At 45.0% G+C, this 19,865-nt stretch overlaps 1 protein-coding gene across 10 annotated transcripts in view; it reads right to left on the bottom strand.

Annotated features, from left to right (window-relative positions):
• The window catches only part of MTSS1 (MTSS I-BAR domain containing 1), a 207,913-nt gene extending 201,723 nt beyond the window's left edge, over positions 1-6,190 (bottom strand). For 8 of the 10 annotated variants that reach the window (XM_070748286.1, XM_070748283.1, XM_070748279.1 and 5 more), the window contains exon 1: positions 5,737-6,167. In XM_070748286.1, the coding sequence (XP_070604387.1) occupies positions 5,737-5,808 (72 nt within the window). In that variant the 5' untranslated portion in view covers positions 5,809-6,167. Of the gene's footprint in view, positions 1-5,736 lie in introns of all 10 variants that reach the window. The other 2 variants (XM_070748282.1, XM_070748280.1) reach the window with 2 other exon arrangements.
• Between the last annotated feature and the right edge of the window lie 13,675 nt (positions 6,191-19,865).

Below are 19,865 nucleotides of genomic sequence, written 5' to 3' on the forward strand. Positions count from 1 at the left end.
CGGGGTGGTGGGCACATTTCACTATGCACTGTTTTATGTTGTGTGTATGTCTGCACGAATCCCAGCGACCAGTTAGGTCCCACAGAGTGGGTCTTCTCCGTGTCCCGTCAACTAAACAATGTCGCTTGGTGGGACCCAGGGGAAGAGCCTTCTCTGTGGCGGCCCCGGCCCTCTGGAACCAACTCCCCCTGTTTTTAGTATTCGATTGTTATTATATGCTGTTTTATTACTGCTGTTAGCCGCTGTTCTCCGGAGAGGGACGGCATACAAATACAATAAATAAATAAATAATAAATAAATAAAATGTATATTAAACTTGTTAAAAATTAATTTAAAAATATTTTTTTTAAAAAAGACAACAGAAAGCCAAATACGTTAGGTTTTCGTTAAAAATTGCAATTCCGCCATTTAGTTAAAACAAAGCAATGCTGATACTGCCAAGGAAAGAAGCCACACCATCCTGCTTATCTTAAAATTCTCTCATCAATGCAAGCGTACATCCTAGTGAGTCTGCATTTTGCTTCTTCCTTTTGGCCTGCTAATAATCTATCGCCAGACCCACAAGCCAGTTCAAAATACTTTTTGCATGGTTTATCTGCCCCATTGCCCATGCGCTGTTTTTTTTTTGCTGTGTCTGGAAAAAAGGTCAGGTCCTTCACTCCTGGGTCACAGTTGCTGATAAGCAAACCCCACTGGATTCCGTGACTCTTACTCTCAAATAAATGCGCAAGGGATTACAGCCAAAATAAGCCCTCCACATGCCCCCCAATTAGCAAAGTCAGTAGCAGCAACAGGGAGAAATAAAAAAAAACATATTCTGTTTCATTTAAAGGTTTGGCTCTGGGTCTTGGAAACAACCCGCTTTAGCAAAAAGGCTGGGCATTTGAGAAGGCAACCTTTTGCCTCATGAATTCAAGCGACCGGTTAGGTCCCACAGAGTTGGCTTACTCCAGGTCCCGTCAGCTAGGCAATGTCACTTGGTGAGGCCCAAGGGTAGAGCCTTCTCTGTGGCGGCCCCATCCCTTTGGAATCAACTCCCTCCTGAGATTCGTACCGCCCCCCACTCTTCTGGCCTTTCATTAAGTCTTTAAAAATTCATCTCTGCCGGCAGGCCTGGGGGCCGTTGACCATTGGTACTCTGCTCCGGCTATATGTATGTATGTATATATATATATATACAGTATATATATAATAGATCTATCCTAGTCTATCTTAATTTTCAAAATTCAGCAAAAAAACATGTGACACATACAGATAGAATTGTCGGCTATCAATAAAATTAACTGCCTTGGAAATGGCCCTGGGTTGGGCCGAGAGGCAAAAATAGGAGCTGTGATGTTCCTTCAATACACCAGGGTGATTCGACACAAAAATATGTAACCCTTCCCTGGTGCAGAGCGGAAGGGATTGGATATTGTAGCCTAGAGGTTACAAGGCAAAGGTTGCAGGTTCAAGTCCCAGTGAGGGTGTGGCTAGCTGATGAGGCCAAAATAAGGCCAAAATAGATCTATCCTAGTCTACCTTAATTTTCAAAATTCAGCAAAAAAAAACATGTGACACACACACACACACACATGAACGCAAAGGGAATGAATGTGAATGAATGCTTTTTATAATTGGGGTTTTAGATCAATTTAGATTAGTTTTAATAAATTGGGTTTCTTAAATGTCTTTTTGTATTGCTCCCTCTTTGTTAGCCCGCCCTGAGTCTTCAGAGAAATCCAAATAATAAATCAATAAATAATAAACCTCCAACCCAGGAAAGCTTATATGGGTGTGTGTGTGTGTGTGCAAATTTACTCATCTTTAACACAAATCACAGGACTTTTCCTGATCTGCAATTGCTGAGAGCCTGACAGCTCCCCCTTCCGGAGTGTGTCAGCAAAGATTGCTGATCTACAAAATGACATCACAAGATTGAAAACAGATCTAAAATCTTTTGATTTCTCCACGAATTCCCCCCACCCCCTTTCAACAAATGTAGACAAAAATTGCACTCTTGTTATTACAGTTCCAATTCATTTCTGTTTTATCAAGCCCCGGTAAATAATGTAAATACGTGCTCCGAGGTGTGGAGACGTTCCAGGTGTACACGCCATCTATCACAAGTAGCCTACAGAGCAAGATTTTTCCCAAACGGATGTTTGGCTCCTTGTTTTAAAAGAAGAGGGGATGAAATAAGCTCAGGGTTTTAGCAATGCCTACTTATAGAATCCATCTGGCGGAAGGAGGCATCTGTTAAAAGCATTTCCATGGTTGAAATGGACTTAATGAAAATGATTACAGGTTTTGCTCCGGACCTCCCTTCCCCAGAGATATTTTTTTTTTTTTTGCATGCTGTTCAACAAAGGGAGATCTGGGGATTCAACCACACCACAAAGAGTTCATTATGACAAGACTCCTGACATGCTATTTTCTTCCCATTCACATGGAAGCAAGCGGCCTTCTTAACATCTGCAGAATCCTGCTCAGATGGCAGTACAAAAGAATCCAGTTTTAAAGGTCCTTTTAAAAAGAAAAAACCAGTGGAATTAGGCCCACTGTCTGATTAACACTGTTCATGGGGACCATTTCTATTCAACCAATCGATGCCCTTCCAAAATTAAGGGGTGGGGGTGTTTTGCCAAAAGAAGCAAAGAGAGAGAAAAAAATCCATTTTCCATGCTATTTTAGCTTCCATGCTATTTCTTAAAGGTTCCAAAAATGCCACCGTCAGTTGAATTTTGACCATTCACTTGTTCGCCCACACAGCTTCATGCTTCCTTTCTTTAAAAAAAAAAAAAATACTCCACATTTTCTCCCACTGCAATCTCAGCTTTTTTCCTTGTGCAATTTTAGCCTGAAATAACTGGGAATTCACTTTGTGCAACCCCACCTCAATGGATGCTCAAAAAAAAAATAAAGGGAATATTCAAATCACACATCCTAGAACTGAATGAATGAAATATTCTCACTGAATATTTCATTTGCACAACGTATTCCATTTGCACAACAGCATGTGAAATCGACTGTCAATCAGTGTTGCTTCCTAAGTGGACAGTTTGATTTCATGGAAGTTTGATTTGCTTGGGAGTTATATTGTTTTTTAAGTGTTTCCTTTTTTCTTTTTTTTTTAGCAGTGTAGTTGTAAATACTAAGGACCTGCAGGATGGTGAACAAAACCCTTGCAAACTCATGGGGGTGACATGCTCTACAGTAATCCACAGGGATTTGAATAAGAAGCTGGCACTATTGTGGACTATGTACCGCCACATAGTCATGTTGTTTTATATCGGGGGTTTTTACTTGTCTCTTCTTGCTTCCTACAGCTTATTTGGGCTGGCACAGCTTGCCAAGCACTCCAAGACCTTTCATGTGTTTTAAAGGGGAATGCACAAAAGTTTGGATGCAACACACACCCCACCTATGTGGTTCTTTCCCTCCACCCCAAGTAATAGCAAGATAACCACTGTGACTGGGTGCCACTGGGAAGAAGTCACACTAACTGCAATTAAAGGTAGCCGTAAGTGCAATTCTGGGCTCACATACTGTCCAGCTGTGTCTCAAGTTCTTGCCAAACCCAACAAAGGGGTTTTGTTTAGGTGAGTGGACAAATAGGACAGCATAAGGATGAGGGTGTTGAAGATGTCCATTAATTCAAGCAAAATTGGGAGGCCGCAGACTAGTTCCATTTTTTAAAAAGCCATTTTTTTAAAAAAGGGATTTATTTTTAATTTTGAGTGGTTAGCTTTTTATTATCCTGCCTTTCATTCCGCGGTGTACTCATCGTATTCCTCCTTTCATTTTTCTCCATAATCACAACCCAGGCAAGGGAGAAAACAAGCAATGCAAAGTCACCCCAAAAAAGAGACCCTCCAATTGTGGAAGGTGGATCTGAGCCGCATCAGCAGGGGTTTCTCACTTATCTAAAATACTATTTCCAAGGATAATTTCTCAGCCAGCTGCTTATTACAGAAAACCAGGCCAGTCTCTTTCATACAAAACCAGCACATACCATGAAAGGCGCAGCCATCAAATCAAGTCCAAAAGAAAAAATAAAAATTCCCCAAACATCTGGAGTACTGGTTTATCACAGCAAACCCCATTCCCAATTCTTTTTTTACAGTATTCCCAAAAAGGGTCACAAAGGGAGGCATAAAAACCAATGGTGGGTTCTCAAAAGGTATCTTGCCACTGAATATGGAAGTTCCATTTTAAGCAAACTAAGCCGGGAATGTTAAACCATTGGCAACACAGAAAATACTATTTGATATGTCTGTCTGTCTGTCTGTCTGTCTATCTATCTAATCTATCGATGTACCTCCCTACCTATCTAATCTATTTATCTACCTACATACCTAATCTATCTAATCTATTTAGCTACCTATCTAATCTATTTAGCTACCTACCTACCTTATCTATCTATCTACTACCTACCGACCTACCTATCTATCTAATTTGTCAAACAGGTATAGAATTGTAGTTTGTATTAATATTTTTAATATCTCCCGTATCTCAGCATCGGGGAGGGTAAGTGTTGAGTATTTTAACAAGGCCAGGCTTGGCGTACTACAAGGTTAATACCCTACACGTCGACGAATCTTCCTCCGATCGAGGTCAATAAAAGCTACGGAGAGACGCAACTCTACAACCACCACCAAGATATAGAGACTTCTCCTCTCTATCCAACAAGAGATACTTCCTGCAGGATGCCAAGCGGGTGCAAATCGGATCCAAAAACAAAACAAAAAAACCCATTTATATTCAGCAACTATATTCAGGCTTGGGGCAATTAGATGTAGACCCCCTGGCCAATAATTGTGATGTATGGCTGTGATTTGAATTTGATTGATTGATTTTTAATATATTGGGGTTTTTTTTAGCTTAGGTAGCTTTTAATTAATTAGATTTGTCTCTGTATTCACTGTTTTATATTGTATGCTGTGAGCCGCCCCCCAAGTCTTCGGAGAGGGGTGGCATACAAATCTAATAAATAAATAAAATAAACTCCAGGGATGAGGCTCCTGCTCGTCGTCCCCCCCCATTAGAGGGGTTTGCAGACCTCCAAAGGGAAACCCCAGCCCAGCTGGCCATCAGCAGTGGAAAATGGGGAGCCACCCCCCAAACCAAGGCCCCGACCACTGGAAGGGACAGCAAAGGCAGGGCTTCAACTGCTCCCTTAGCGACCCACCTACCCACCCCACACCTCTCCAGAAGCCAGGTGGGTTGCAGGTAGAGCCTTTCTCCTTTGCAGATTTACAAAAGGCGGAGAGGGGATCGATGAGGAGGGGGGATCTCTTCTGTCCCCCATCTCACCCCACCCCTGAAATCTCCCCAAATCCAAGGGATCCTCAAATCCAGATCTCCCCCAATCCAGGGGATCCTTAAATCCAGATCTCCCCCAATCCAGGGGATCCTTAAATCCAGACCTCCCCAAATCCAAGGGATCCTCAAATCCAGATCTCCCCCAATCTAGGGGAACCCCAAATCTAGATCTCCCCCAATCCAGGTGATCCTCAAATCCAGACCTCCCCCAATCCAGGGGATCCTCAAATCCAGACCTCCCCAAATCCAAGGGATCCTCAAATCCAGACCTCCCCCAATCCAGGGGAACCCCAAATCCAGACCTCCCCCAATCCAGGGGAACCCGAAATCCAGATCTCCCCCAATCCAGGGGATCCTCAAATCTAGATCTCCCCAAATCCAAAGGAGCAAAAAAAAGACCCCACCCCGCCCTGTCGCCCCCAGACCCCTTACCTTCATGTCACCGATGGTGGTCTGGAAGAGCCCTCCGAGGGCGCTGCATTCCTTCTCGATCACCGCCTCCATGTTTCTTTCCCACCAGATTCCGAGGAGACCCCCCCCCTTTCTCCCCAAAGCCAACGACGGGGGGCGATCTTCTCTCTCCTAGCAGCCCCCCCTCAATGGAGCAGCCTGGCCTTCGGAGCTCCCCGACCAGGCGGCGTTGCAAGGCGGGAGACTAGGGAGCGGGTGGGAAATCCCGAGGTCGGCACGCTCGCGGGTTGCCCGGCTGGCCAATTCGGGCTGCTGCTCCTCGCCTCCTTCTCTCTCGGCTCGCAGCTCCTTAGCAACCCCGCGGCTGGATCCGCGATCAAGGGGCTGGCGGGGCCCTCACGCGAGAGCGGAGAGCGACCCCACGGATAGCCATCCCGGTGCAACAAAAAAAATGATACAAGCAGCCACGCCGATCTGAAGCTCTACTAGGGGGCGGGCGGGTGGGTAGGTGGGGGGCGGATCGGGGAGGGAGAGGCGGTGGTTTCAACAGGAAAGAGGCGAGCGGGCGAACAACGCCTCGGATGCACCAGCCGGGCTGCTCCCGCCGCCCACAGCAGCCCCCCGCCCTCCTCTTCCTCCTCCTCCTCCTCGCCAGCCCCTATTCATTGAGCAGCTGCAGATCCGATTTGGCCAAAAAAAAAAATTAAAAAGGGGGGGAGACTAAACCCGGGGATTTGGGAAGAAGGGAGGTGAGAGAGCTACCAAGTGGCTGTGAAATAAAGAAAGAAGGCGCGTTCCGGGGTTTTTTGTTTTTTTTCTTGCAAGAAAAAAAATTAAGGAAAAAAAATCAATTTTTTTAATTTAAAAATGCAATCGCGCCCAATGCATCCAGACAAGGAAAGGTAGAAGATCGCCGGTGCTTTTTTAAAAAAAAAATTGACACACACCCGGTTATTATTTTTTCCCTTTGATCGTCCAATGTCCACTCCTTTCCCTCCCCGCCCCAAAAGGGAGGGGATCCAAATACAAAAGAAACCCCTACAAAAACGCCAGGAAAAAAAAATTAAAAAATCCCTCCGGCGTGCTGATTCCACAGCTAACACCCCTCCCTCCTCCTCCGTCCTCCCTCCTCCTCCTGCCTGCCTGCCCCTGCGACTCCCCCCCCAGTCCGTCTCCCCTCTTGCAAGCGAAGAGCCGCCGACTTGCACGCAAGCGCGCGAGGCTTTGGAAGCAGCTCCTCCGGCTTCGCAGATTCCCCGGGAACGTTACGTCACGGCCGCCAATTGCCCGGGCCGCGGCTTCTGATTGGTTGAAATGGCTGTGGGAAAGGAGGGCTGAAGACGTTTGCCTCTTTTTTTGCCAAGCTCTACCTGAGAGGCGGGGAATTCAGTTGTGACTTGGATGCTTTGGGGGCGCGGCTGAAGGGGGGCTCCCTCCGTGCTTTTTGCGGTGGGCCCAAGGCTGTTTATTGCCTCATTTGTCCCAAAACGTCTCCATAAACATATTTTACCCAGGTAGTAAAACCTGTATTGATATTAGCCGCCTTATGCAGAAAAAAATTTTTGCCGCCTTTTTCTGCAGAAAAAACAATGGCTGCCAAACTGCCTTCCATTTAGGACCCGTATACTGCACAAGTCAAAAAGAGGGCCGTGAAAATATTTCTTCACCTCTCACATCCTGGATATAAACTGTTTCAACTCCTACCCTCAAAACCTCACTACAGAGCACCGCACACCAAGACAACTAGACACAAGAACAGTTTTGCCCTGAACGCCATCACTCTACTAAACAAATAATTCCCTCAACACTGTCAAACTTTTTACTAAGTCTGCACTTCTATTTCTACTAGATTTTTCTCATTATTCCTATCACCCATTTCTTCCCACTTAGGACTGTAGCTTGTTGCGTGTATCCTTAAGATTTTTATTGATTGTTTCTTCATTGCTTATTTGACCCCTATGACAATCATTAAGTGTTGTACCTCAGGATTCTTGACAAATCTATATTTTCTTTTATGTACATTGAGCGTATGCTCCAAGACAAATTCCTTGTGTGTCCAATCACACTTGGCCAATAAAGAATTCTATATCTATATTCTATATCTTATCTCTAGGACAGACATGACAGCAGGGTCCCAATATCTCAGGGGTTGCCACAAAGGAGGGAGTCAAAACTATTCTCCAAGGCACCTGAGGGTAGGAAAAGATGCTTACTCTCTATAAACCACTTAGGGCTGTAAAGTACTGTGAAGCAGTGTACAGTGCTACCTCTACCTACGAATGCCTCTACTTACAAACTTTTCTAGATAAGAACCGGGTATTCAAGATTTTTTTGCCTCTTCTCAAAAACAATTTTCCACTTACAAACCCGTGCCTCTGAAACTAACCGGAAAAGGCAGGGAGAAACCTCCGTGGGGCCTCTAGGAATCTCGTGGGAGGAAGCAGGGCCGGAAAAGGTGGGGAGAAGCCTCCATGGGGCCTCTCTAGGAATCTCCTGGGAGGAAACAGGGCCGGAAAAGGTGGGGAGAAGCCTCCATGGGGCCTTTCTGGGAATCTCCTGGAAGGAAACAGGGCCGGAAAAGGTGGGCAGAAGCCTCCATGGGGCCTCTCTGGGAATCTCCTGGGAGGAAACAGGGCCTCCACCCTCCCTGTGGTTTCCCCAATCACACACATTGTTTGCTTTTACATTGATTTCTATGGTCAGGTAAGCAGAACAGGTAGGGAAAAAAAAATTTTTTTTTTTTCCCTTTCTAGGCTCTGGGTATGTTTTTCCAATCGCAGTAAATGAGGTTGAATGTGTATAATTTTAGAAGAGCTCTGTGTGTGTGTGTGTACATACACATACAGTTTATATAGTAGATAATGTATATTTTTGTGTGCCTGTGTGTAATATATGCCATATGTAACACATGGCATATATAGATAGAATGAAATAGTATATTTTGGATGTTCAGTAATAGTAAATAGGTAGGGAAATTGTATCTCTTTGAGGTGAGGAGAGGCCAGGCACCCTAACCCTAACTTAAACCCTTGACGTGAGTCACATCAAGTTGGTCATCTTTAAGCCAGTCGCATAACCTTTAAGCCATCTCCCAGTCACAGCCACTCCCACTGGGTCACATGGTCAGCAAGCCACACCTACAAAATAAGCCATGCCACAATGTACTGTAGTAGTAAAAATTTTTGTAGCCCTTCACTGAGCCAAATGGCAAACGTGATCCTGCCCAAATTTTGATCACATGACTTTGGAGATGCTCCAACAGTCATAAAAGCAAAGACTGATCATAAATCAGTTTTTTCAATGTCATTGTAACTTCCAACAGTGGTCAAATAATTAGTTGCAAGTTGAGGACTGTTTGTATGAATAAATCCAATGTTTTGCACATGGGAACATAATGTTTTGAAAGTCAGTTCCCATGGGGCAATCATCGTATCTTTTAATTTTCATTTCAGATAAATTGTTATTGGAATAATACAGTACTTAGGAATGTTCAAAAGTCATAGGTCACATAAATAAGGAAGTGTTCAGACGGAAATAACCACCAGTTTGAGTATTCAATGTAATTTATATGATAAATTGTCTGCTATACCCTGCAAGTAGAAATATGTTCAGATTTTGTTTGAAATTAAGAAAGTCAGAATGGCTTCTGTTCAGCAGAATAATAATCTTCCCCATCAAATCGTTTTATCTCTACCATCTGCTAAGCAGGAGTGGTATAACCAGACAGACAAAACAGGAGCAAACCACAAGGTAAACAAGTAGGAGATAACCTTGTTCCTTACTTGATTAAGAAATACATGTGGGTATTATAACTGAAGAATTGAAGTTAGAATTGAAGTCTACAACATATTAAAGTAGCCAAGCCCAAAACACATTGTGCTTAGAACTTGTTCTATCTTAAGCTTCAGCTCCATTGCCTGAATTTGCATTTGTGTTTGCATTTACATAGCAAAACAAGCTGAACAAATTCCAGTTTAGCCTGATTACTTATGCAAACCCAGAAAATGCTTTTGATAGAGCAAACTGTGCAGTATCGAGTTGCTAACTGCGGACTGGTAGCGGAAATTAAGCTGTGCACGAAGCTCTGTGTCACCGGCATGCGTGCCCAGGCATCCCAGCGAGATTCTGCTTCTGCGCATGTGCCGGAAGCAAAATCTTGCGAGGGAATGCACATGCACGAGAGATTTTTGCATATTCTTGCGCAAACAAATCACCAAAATCTCTCTCACACACGCGTCCTCTCATGAGATTCTATATGCGCAGGAGCAAAATCTTGCTGGGACGTGAGCGCATGCACTCCACAACCCAAAGTTGTGCACCAGTAGCGGTGGTAAGTAGCAACCCTTGCCTGAAACACGTGGCTCCAACACAGCGAAAGCTCTACCTGTAACCAGGACTAGGCTGCTGGGGGTTTGCAGGGATTCGGGAGAACCTCTAGCTAGGATTCTGTGCAGTTCTGAAAACTGCCAAATCCCACTTTTGGTGGCCCCACCTACCCTGCTCCAAAGTTGCACGGGGAGGATGAAAAACAGGCCTACTGGAAGTTCAGGAAGGCTGGAAACAGGCCTGTTTCTGGCTTCTAGGGGGCCTCTGGAGCCTGAGGAGACTGTTTTCACCCTCCTGGAGGTTTGAAGAAAGCCTCCAGACACACACACACACACACATAATTTTAACGTAATAAAGGATTAAATTCGATTACCCCCATTGCTGTTGTACTATACAGTGGTACCTCATGATACAAACCCCTCGTCATACGAACTTTTCAAGATACGAACCCAGGGTTCGGAATTTTTTGCCTCTTCTTACGAACATTTTTCAACCTACGAACCTGCCACCGGCCGCTGGATGCCCCACCTCCAGACTTGAGTTCCAACCCTGTCTTGCCCCATTCTCCCCTCTGGATCTCCATGGGTTTCCCCCGTTTTTCCCCACCCTGTCCTGCCCCATTCTCCCCTCTGGATCTCCATGGGTTTCCCCCGTTTTTTTCCACCCTGTCCTGCCCCATTCTCCCCTCTGGATCTCCATGGGTTTCCCCCATTTTTCCCACCCTGTCCTGCCCCATTCTCCGCTCTGGATCTCCATGGGTTTCCCCCATTTTTTCCCACCCTGTCCTGCCCCATTCTCCCCTCTGGATCTCCATGGGTTTCCCCCGTTTTTCCCCACCCTGTCCTGCACCATTCTCCCCTCTGGATCTCCATGGGTTTCCCCCGTTTTTTCCCACCCTGTCCTGCACCATTCTCCCCTCTGGATCTCCATGGGTTTCCCCCGTTTTTCCCCACCCTGTCCTGCCCCATTCTCCCCTCTGGATCTCCATGGGTTCCTCCCGTTTTTCCCCACCCTGTCCTGCACCATTCTCCCCTCTGGATCTCCATGGGTTTCCCCCGTTTTTCCCCACCCTGTCCTGCCCCATTCTCCCCTCTGGATCTCCATGGGTTCCTCCCGTTTTTCCCCACCCTGTCCTGCACCATTCTCCCCTCTGGATCTCCATGGGTTTCCCCCGTTTTTCCCCACCCTGTCCTGCCCCATTCTCCCCTCTGGATCTCCATGGGTTTTCCCTGTTTTTCCCCACCCTGTACTGCCCCATTCTCCCCCCTGGATCTCCATGGGTTCCTCCCGTTTTTTCCCACCCTGTCCTGCACTATTCTCCCCTCTGGATCTCCATGGGTTTCCCCCATTTTTCCCCACCCTGTCCTGCACCATTCTCCCCTCTGGATCTCCATGGGTTTTCCCTGTTTTTCCCCACCCTGTACTGCCCCATTCTCCCCCCTGGATCTCCATGGGTTCCTCCCATTTTTCCCCACCCTGTCCTGCCCCATTCTCCCCTCTGGATCTCCATGGGTTCCTCCCGTTTTTCCCCACCCTGTCCTGCACCATTCTCCCCTCTGGATCTCCATGGGTTTCCCCCGTTTTTCCCCACCCTGTCCTGCCCCATTCTCCCCTCTGGATCTCCATGGGTTCCTCCCGTTTTTTCCCACCATGTCTTGCCCCATTCTCCCCTCTGGATCTCCATGGGTTTCCCCCATTTTTCCCCACCCTGTCCTGCCCCATTCTCCCCTCTGGATCTCCATGGGTTCCTCCCGTTTTTCCCCACCCTGTCCTGCACCATTCTCCCCTCTGGATCTCCATGGGTTCCTCCCGTTTTTCCCCACCCTGTCCTGCCCCATTCTCCCCTCTGGATCTCCATGGGTTCCTCCCGTTTTTCCCCACCCTGTCCTGCACCATTCTCCCCTCTGGATCTCCATGGGTTCCTCCCGTTTTTCCCCACCATGTCTTGCCCCATTCTCCCCTCTGGATCTCCATGGGTTTCCCCCATTTTTCCCCACCCTGTCCTGCCCCATTCTCCCCTCTGGATCTCCATGGGTTCCTCCCGTTTTTTCCCACTGTGTCTTGCCCCATTCTCCCCTCTGGATCTCCATGGGTTCCTCCCGTTTTTCCCCACCCTGTCCTGCCCCATTCTCCCCTCTGGATCTCCATGGGTTCCTCCCATTTTTCCCCACCCTGTCCTGCCCCATTCTCCCCTCTGGATCTCCATGGGTTCCTCCCGTTTTTTCCCACCATGTCTTGCACCATTCTCCCCTCTGGATCTCCATGGGTTTCCCCCGTTTTTCCCCACCCTGTCCTGCACCATTCTCCCCTCTGGATCTCCATGGGTTCCTCCCGTTTTTCCCCACCCTGTCCTGCACCATTCTCCCCTCTGGATCTCCATGGGTTTCCCCCGTTTTTCCCCACCCTGTCCTGCACCATTCTCCCCTCTGGATCTCCATGGGTTCCTCCCGTTTTTCCCCACCCTGTCCTGCACCATTCTCCCCTCTGGATCTCCATGGGTTCCTCCCGTTTTTCCCCACTGTGTCTTGCCCCTTTCTCCCCTCTGGATCTCCATGGGTTCCTCCCGTTTTTCCCCACCCTGTCCTGCCCCATTCTCCCCTCTGGATCTCCATGGGTTCCTCCCATTTTTTCCCACCCTGTCCTGCACCATTCTCCCCTCTGGATCTCCATGGGTTCCTCCCGTTTTTCCCCACCCTGTCCTGCACCATTCTCCCCTCTGGATCTCCATGGGTTTCCCCCGTTTTTCCCCACCGTGTCTTGCCCCATTCTCCCCTCTGGATCTCCATGGGTTTCCCCCGTTTTTCCCCACCCTGTCCTGCCCCATTCTCCCCTCTGGATCTCCATGGGTTCCTCCCGTTTTTCCCCACCCTGTCCTGCCCCATTCTCCCCTCTGGATCTCCATGGGTTCCTCCCGTTTTTCCCCACCCTGTCCTGCCCCATTCTCCCCTCTGGATCTCCATGGGTTCCTCCCGTTTTTCCCCACCCTGTCCTGCCCCATTCTCCCCTCTGGATCTCCATGGGTTCCTCCCGTTTTTCCCCACCCTGTCCTGCCCCATTCTCCCCTCTGGATCTCCATGGGTTTCCCCCGTTTTTCCCCACCCTGTCCTGCCCCATTCTCCCCTCTGGATCTCCATGGGTTTCCCCCGTTTTTCCCCACCCTGTCCTGCCCCATTCTCCCCTCTGGATCTCCATGGGTTCCTCCCGTTTTTTCCCACCCTGTCCTGCCCCATTCTCCCCTCTGGATCTCCATGGGTTTCCCCCGTTTTTCCCCACCCTGTCCTGCCCCATTCTCCCCTCTGGATCTCCATGGGTTCCTCGTGTTTTTTCCCACCCTCTCCTGCCCCATTCTCCCCTCTGGATCTCCATGGGTTTCCCTCCCCCCACTCCGTTTGCTTCAGCTTCGTTTGCCGGCAGCTTTTTTTTTTTTTTAAGCCTTAATGTTTTGGATTTTCCTAATCATCTTGCACGCATTATTGGCTTTTCCATTGATTCCTATGGGAAACATTGTTTCATCTTACGAACTTTTCACCTTACGAACCTCGTCCTGGAACCAATTAAGTTCGTAAGATGAGGTATTACTGTATGTCCAAATTTTCTGCAGAATAAATTAGGGATCAAAAAGGGTAGTATTAAAGAGTACAGGTAATCCTCAACTTATAACTACAACTGAGCCCAAAACTCCCTATTGCTAAACAATACAGTTGTTAAATGCATTTTGCTGTTTTACATTTTTTTTTTTTGCCATTGTTGTTAAATGAGTCACTGTAGGTCATAAGTTAGTAACAAGGATGTTAAGGGAATCGGCCTTCCCCACTGACTTTTTGCTTGTCCGAAAGTCGCAAAACGGAATCACAAGACCACAGAACACTTCAACGTTATACATTTGAGTCAGTGTGGCCAAGCATCTAAATTTTGATCATGTGACCATGGGAATGCTGGACTACATATAAGTGTGAAAAACAGTCATAAGTCACTTTTTCAGTGCCTTAATTTTGAACAGTCACTAAATGAAGTGTTGTATCTTGGGGTAGTCACAGTAGCCTTCATTTCAGGTTCCCTGTATGCAGTGATGGGCTACCAAAATTTTTACTACTGCACTGTGGGCATGGCTTATGCAGGACGCCCTGCATTTTCTTTCAACATCTTTCAGTGCAAATTGGGTGCTCTGGAGCTCCATTTTCGCTACCCCACTGCCCCCCCCAATCCGGGCAGTAGCCCACCCCTGTCTGTATGCCTCTTATAGGCGGGGGTGGGCTACTGCCCAGATGGTGGGGGGACGCAGTGGGGTAGCAAAAATGGAGCTCCACCCCAGAACACCCAATTTGCACTGAAAGATGTTGAAATAAAATGCATAAGCCATACCCACAGTGTGGTAGTAAAAATTTTGGTAGCCCATCACTGCTTATAGGTTACACCTTCAATCTGAAGAGATGTTTCCTTAAGAAGATTTCATGATCTAGAATTTATTTTCTTGGGGGGGGGGGAGAATCCCATTAAGGAAAATTGCCTGATGATAAGAAAGAAAGTTGAGGACTAGCTGAAAGAAATAATTCATGGCAATAAATTAGCCTAGTACAGTACATTTTTCTACTGGAAAATACTTACGGTTTCATTCTGAGGACACCTGTTGCATGGTATGTTTACCTGGGCAAAAATCCCAGTGAAATTAATTGAACTTCCTCGTGAATGAACTTGTATGACTTTGGGCTAATAATCCTTGGTGACCTCCACATAGCATAGATTTCTTTCTTCCCTTTTGAAACCCTGTTTTCATTTTGAACGTACAGTATTACTTAATGAAATTTATTGTGGTTCTGGGCAAAGTACAAAAATCCAATAATTAAAAAAAAACACTGTATAAAATGAATCATTATGTAAAACCACTATATAATTATAATTTTTTTTTAAAAAATAGGGGGGAGGGTGGGAGGGTGGGGGGGTGTCTGTGGAGGCTGGCTGGCTGTCAGAACTGGGCCTGGACAGTTCGAGGAAGATCCATTGTAATTTCGATCAGTCTGTAAGCGAAGCTGGATAAGGAATTCTGGGAGTTGAAGTCCACCAATGTTAATGTGGTTGACGGGTTGAAAAAAATCAAAGAACACTATTGGATAATTGCATAATAATTTTTTGCATAATATTTTATTCCCTTTAAATAGAACAGAATTCTTTATTGGCCAAGTGTGATTGGACACACAAGGAATTTGTCTTGGTGCATATGCTCTCAGTGTACATAAAAAAATATATAGATTTGTCAAGAATCATGAGGTACAACACTTAATGATTGTCATGGGGTCAAATAAGCAATGAAGAAACAATCAATGTTAATAAAAATCTTAGGATACAAGCAACAAGTTACAGTCATATTTTCCTGGGTTGGAGGAAATGGTTGATAGGAATAATGAGTAAAATCTAGTAGAAATAGAAGTGCAGACTTAGTAAAAAGTTTGACAGTTTGGAGGGAATTGTTTGTTTAGTAGAGTGATGGCGTTTGGGAGAAAACTGTTCTTGTGTCTAGTTGTCTTGGTGTGCAGTGCTCTGTAGCGACGTTTTGAGGGTAGGAGTTGAAACAGCTTGTGTCCAGAATGCAAAGGGGCAGTAAATATTTTTACGGCCCTCTTTTTGACTCGTGCAGTATACAAGTCCTCAATGGAAGGCAGGTTGGCAGCAATTGTTTTTTCTGCAGTTCTGATTATTATTTATTAAATTTTATTATTTATTAAATTTGTATGCCACCCCACTCCGTAGACTCGGGGCGGCTCATAGCAGTAATTTCAGATTATCCTCTGAAATCTGTGTCGGTCTTGTTGGGTTGCAGAACCAAACCAGACAGTTATGCAGGTGCAGATGGCAGACTCAATGGTTCCTCTGTAGAAGGAATCTTTGAGTTTTTACCTTTTGTTCATGAATGGGTGTCAACGTTTGTACAGACAACATTTTTACACTATGTGCTCTGAGTTTGCACGAGTTACTCGGCAGCAGTGAACGAATGCCGTGCAAAGACAAAACTCCAACATTATATTTAAGTGTATACTTTTATCTATTATTTGCTGTAGGCTCTTAGATGGCCCTGATAGCTTCCTAATTCCCACACCTGGGCTTGAGCGAAGTTAGGCAATGAATAATGAGAAGGCTGATCTGGCTCTGATACCGCTAAACCAGAAGCAACAACCTGCTAAATAAACTTAAGCTTCCCTGTCTAATTTATATGTGCGATTATCCCCACTCGCTGGGCTCCACTGACAATATTTTCCACTACTGTAAGACTATTAGTAGTAGCGTGCAGCTGTTTACTCAGGTTCCTGCTGTGAGTTCCTGACCCATAATTGAACTGGACACCCAACTGAGATTTCCACGCTACATGGATATGCTTGTTTTTTCCAGGAATGACTCTATCCAGACATGTTAGGACGGCCTCTCCCCAAATTTCTCACCCAGCAGGTTTCAGGTGGCTGGTTGACCAGATTCAATACATTTGCAAGATGCCATCTTGGAGAAAGTAGATAGGCGGGATTACGGCTTCCATCACCACCCAAATGTGGTGGTATGGAGGCCATAGCAACATAGAACATAGAAGATTGAAGGCAGAAAAAGACCTCATGGATGGTCCATCTAGTCTGCCTTTACACTATTTCCTGTATTTTATCTTAGGATGGATATACGTTTATCCCAGGCATGTTTACATTCAGTTACTGTGGATTTACCAACCACGTCTGCTGGAAGTCTATTCCAAGCATCTACTACTCTTTCAGTAAAATAATATTTTCTCACGTTGCTTCTGATCTTTCCCCCAACTAACCTCAGATTGTGTCCCCTTGTTCTTATGTTCACTTTCCTATTAAAAACACTTCCCTCCTGAACCTTATTTAACCCTTTAACATAGAAACATAGAAGACTGACTGCAGAAAAAGACTTCATGGTCCATCTAGTCTGCCCTTATACTATTTCCTGTATTTTGTCTTACAATGGATATATGTTTATCCCAGGCATGTTTAAATTCGGTTACTGTGGATTTACCAACCACGTCTGCTGGAAGTTTGTTCCAAGGATCTACTACTCTTTCAGTGAAATAATATTTTCTCATGTTGCTTTTGATCTTTTCCCCAACTAACTTCAGATTGTGTCCCCTTGTTCTTGTGTTCACTTTCCTATTAAAAACACTTCCCTCCTGAACCTTATTTAACCCTTTAACATATTTAAATGTTTCTATCATGTCCCCCCTTTTCCTTCGGTCCTCCAGACTATACAGATTGAGTTCATTGAGTCTTTCCTGATGAGTTTTATGCTTAAGACCTTCCACCATTTTTGTAGCCCGTCTTTGGACCCGTTCAATTTTATCAATATCTTTCTGTAGGTGAGGTCTCCAGAACTGAACACAGTATTCCAAATGTGGTCTCACCATGCGAAGATACAATGGCTGCAGGTAAGGGACGCAAACATGCAGGTGAATAGGAATAGGAAGGGCTTCCGTGGCAAGCAGCTAACCACACAAATGGTTTGTTGGAATCCACACCCTCTTTGCTGAATTCATTTCTGCCCAAGAACAAATTTCTCTCATATCACACCCTTCCGTTATATAACAACTATTGCACAATTTAGGAGACATCTTAAGGTGTGTTTTGCATCTTTCTGGGTTGGCTCCAAATCTGATTGTGGTCTGTTTTCAGGACACGGTTCTATTTCTCTTTGACTTTGTTCCCATTTTACAGGCAGTTCTCGACTTATAAGTACAACTGAGCCTCCAAATTCCCACTGCTAAGCAAGGCAGGTGTTACGGGACCGCCTCTTGCCACATACCTCCCAGAGACCAATGAGAGCAGAGAGAGTCGGCCTCCTCCAGGTCCCGTCAGTTAAACAATGCAGGTTGGCGGGACCACGGGGGAGGGCCTTCTCTGTTGCTTCCCCGACCTTATGGAATCAACTCCCCCCCCCCCGAGGTCCGTATGGCCTCCACCCTGCTGGCTTTCCATAAGGAAAGGAGATTCCTAGAGAGGCTCCACGGAGGCTCCTCCCTGCCTTTTCCAGTTACAGTTTCGGAGGCACAGGTTTGTAAGTGGAAAATGGTTCTTGAGAAGAGGCAAAAAAATCTTGAACACCCAGTTCTTATCTAGGAAAGTTCGTAAGTAGAGGTGTTCTTAGGTAGAGGCACCACTATACATCCCAAGTGCCCTACTAAGTTGGGTGATTGAAGAGGCAGGACTCAAGAATTCCACAACAACAGCCTTTTATTTACTATCTGCCTATGTGACAGCTTGCCCTTTTATTGTTTTTAATTAAAAACGTTTTTATTTATTTAATTTTAATTTAATTTAATTAATTGTATTTCTATGCCACCCAACTCCCGAAGGACTTGTATTGTAATTTATAATACAATACTATAATTTATAATACAATTATTATTATTATTATTATTATTATTATTATTATTATTTTATTATTTATTTGATTTGTATGCCGCCCCTCTCCGAAGACTCGGGGCGGCTCACAACAATAATAAAAACAATGTAGTAGTAGAACAAATCTAATATTAAAAAACATATAAAACCCTATCATTATTTTAAAAAAACCAAACAGCACATTCATACTAAACATAAAACAAAGTATGAAAAAGCCTGGGGGAAAGGTGTCTCAACTCCCCCATGCCTGGCGGTATAAGTGAGTCTTGAGTAGTTTACGAAAGACAGGGAAGGTGAGGGCAGTTCTAAAAAGACAAAACATACAAAGGTGTTGGTTTTAACTTATAAAGCCCTACATGGCTTAGAACTGGACTATTTACAAGACCGTCTCCTGCTGCATACCTCCCAGAGACCAATAAGATCCCACAGGGTTGGCCTTCTCCGAGTCCTGTTGACTAAACAATGTAGGTTGGCAGGACCACGGGAAATGGACTTTTCTGTGGCTGCCCCAGTTCTATGGAACTAACTCCCCTCTTCAGATGTCCGTACCGCTCCCACCCTACTGGTCTTCCGGAATGCTGCGAAGACCTGGTTTTGCCAGCAGGCCTGGGGGCCATAAATATTAATACCTGTCATGGGCAAAATATGCTGATTGGTATGCAGTGTTGTTTGATAGAATTGTATGGTGGGTTTTATAATAGGGTTTTATAATGGTTTAATAATGGGGGTTTTATAGTTGGTATTTATATTTGACTTCTTGCTATTGTTGTTGTATTGCATTTTATTTTGTTGTAAGCCACCCTGAATTCCAGTCGGATTGGGTAGCATACAAGTCTAAATGAATGAACAAACGAATGAACGAACGAACGAACAAATAAATAAATAAATAAATAAACAAACAAATAAATAAATAAGACCATGAAACATGAGTATATGATGGATTATATATACTATATTATGATGGTTTTATACTTTTTTAATATTAGATTTGTATTACTATTATATTGTTTTTGTTATTGTTGTGAGCTGCCCCGAGTCTTTCGAGAGGGGCGGCATACAAATCTAATAAATTATTATTATTATTATTATTATTATTATTATTATTATTATTATTATTATCCAGTTTACCTTTTTACATTCGATTGCTGCTTTTTCCCGTTATCCTACTAAGAATATAGAACTAAATTTAATTAAATTTGTAACCTCCTCCAACATTTCCACTAATTCTTGATCCAGGCTTTCCCTTTTCCCCCAACCAATGATATACTGGTAGTTTGTCCAGTGAAGGGCTACCAAACATTTTACTATCACACTGTGGGCGTGGCTTATGCAGGATGCCCTGCATTTTCTTTCAACATCTTTCAGTGCAAATTGGGTGCTCTGGGGTGGAGCTCCATTTTTGCTACCCCTCTGTGTCGCCTCCCATCTGGG

Source organism: Erythrolamprus reginae, chromosome 3 (genome assembly GCF_031021105.1).
Source record: "Erythrolamprus reginae isolate rEryReg1 chromosome 3, rEryReg1.hap1, whole genome shotgun sequence".
Taxonomy (NCBI): domain Eukaryota; kingdom Metazoa; phylum Chordata; class Lepidosauria; order Squamata; family Dipsadidae; genus Erythrolamprus; species Erythrolamprus reginae.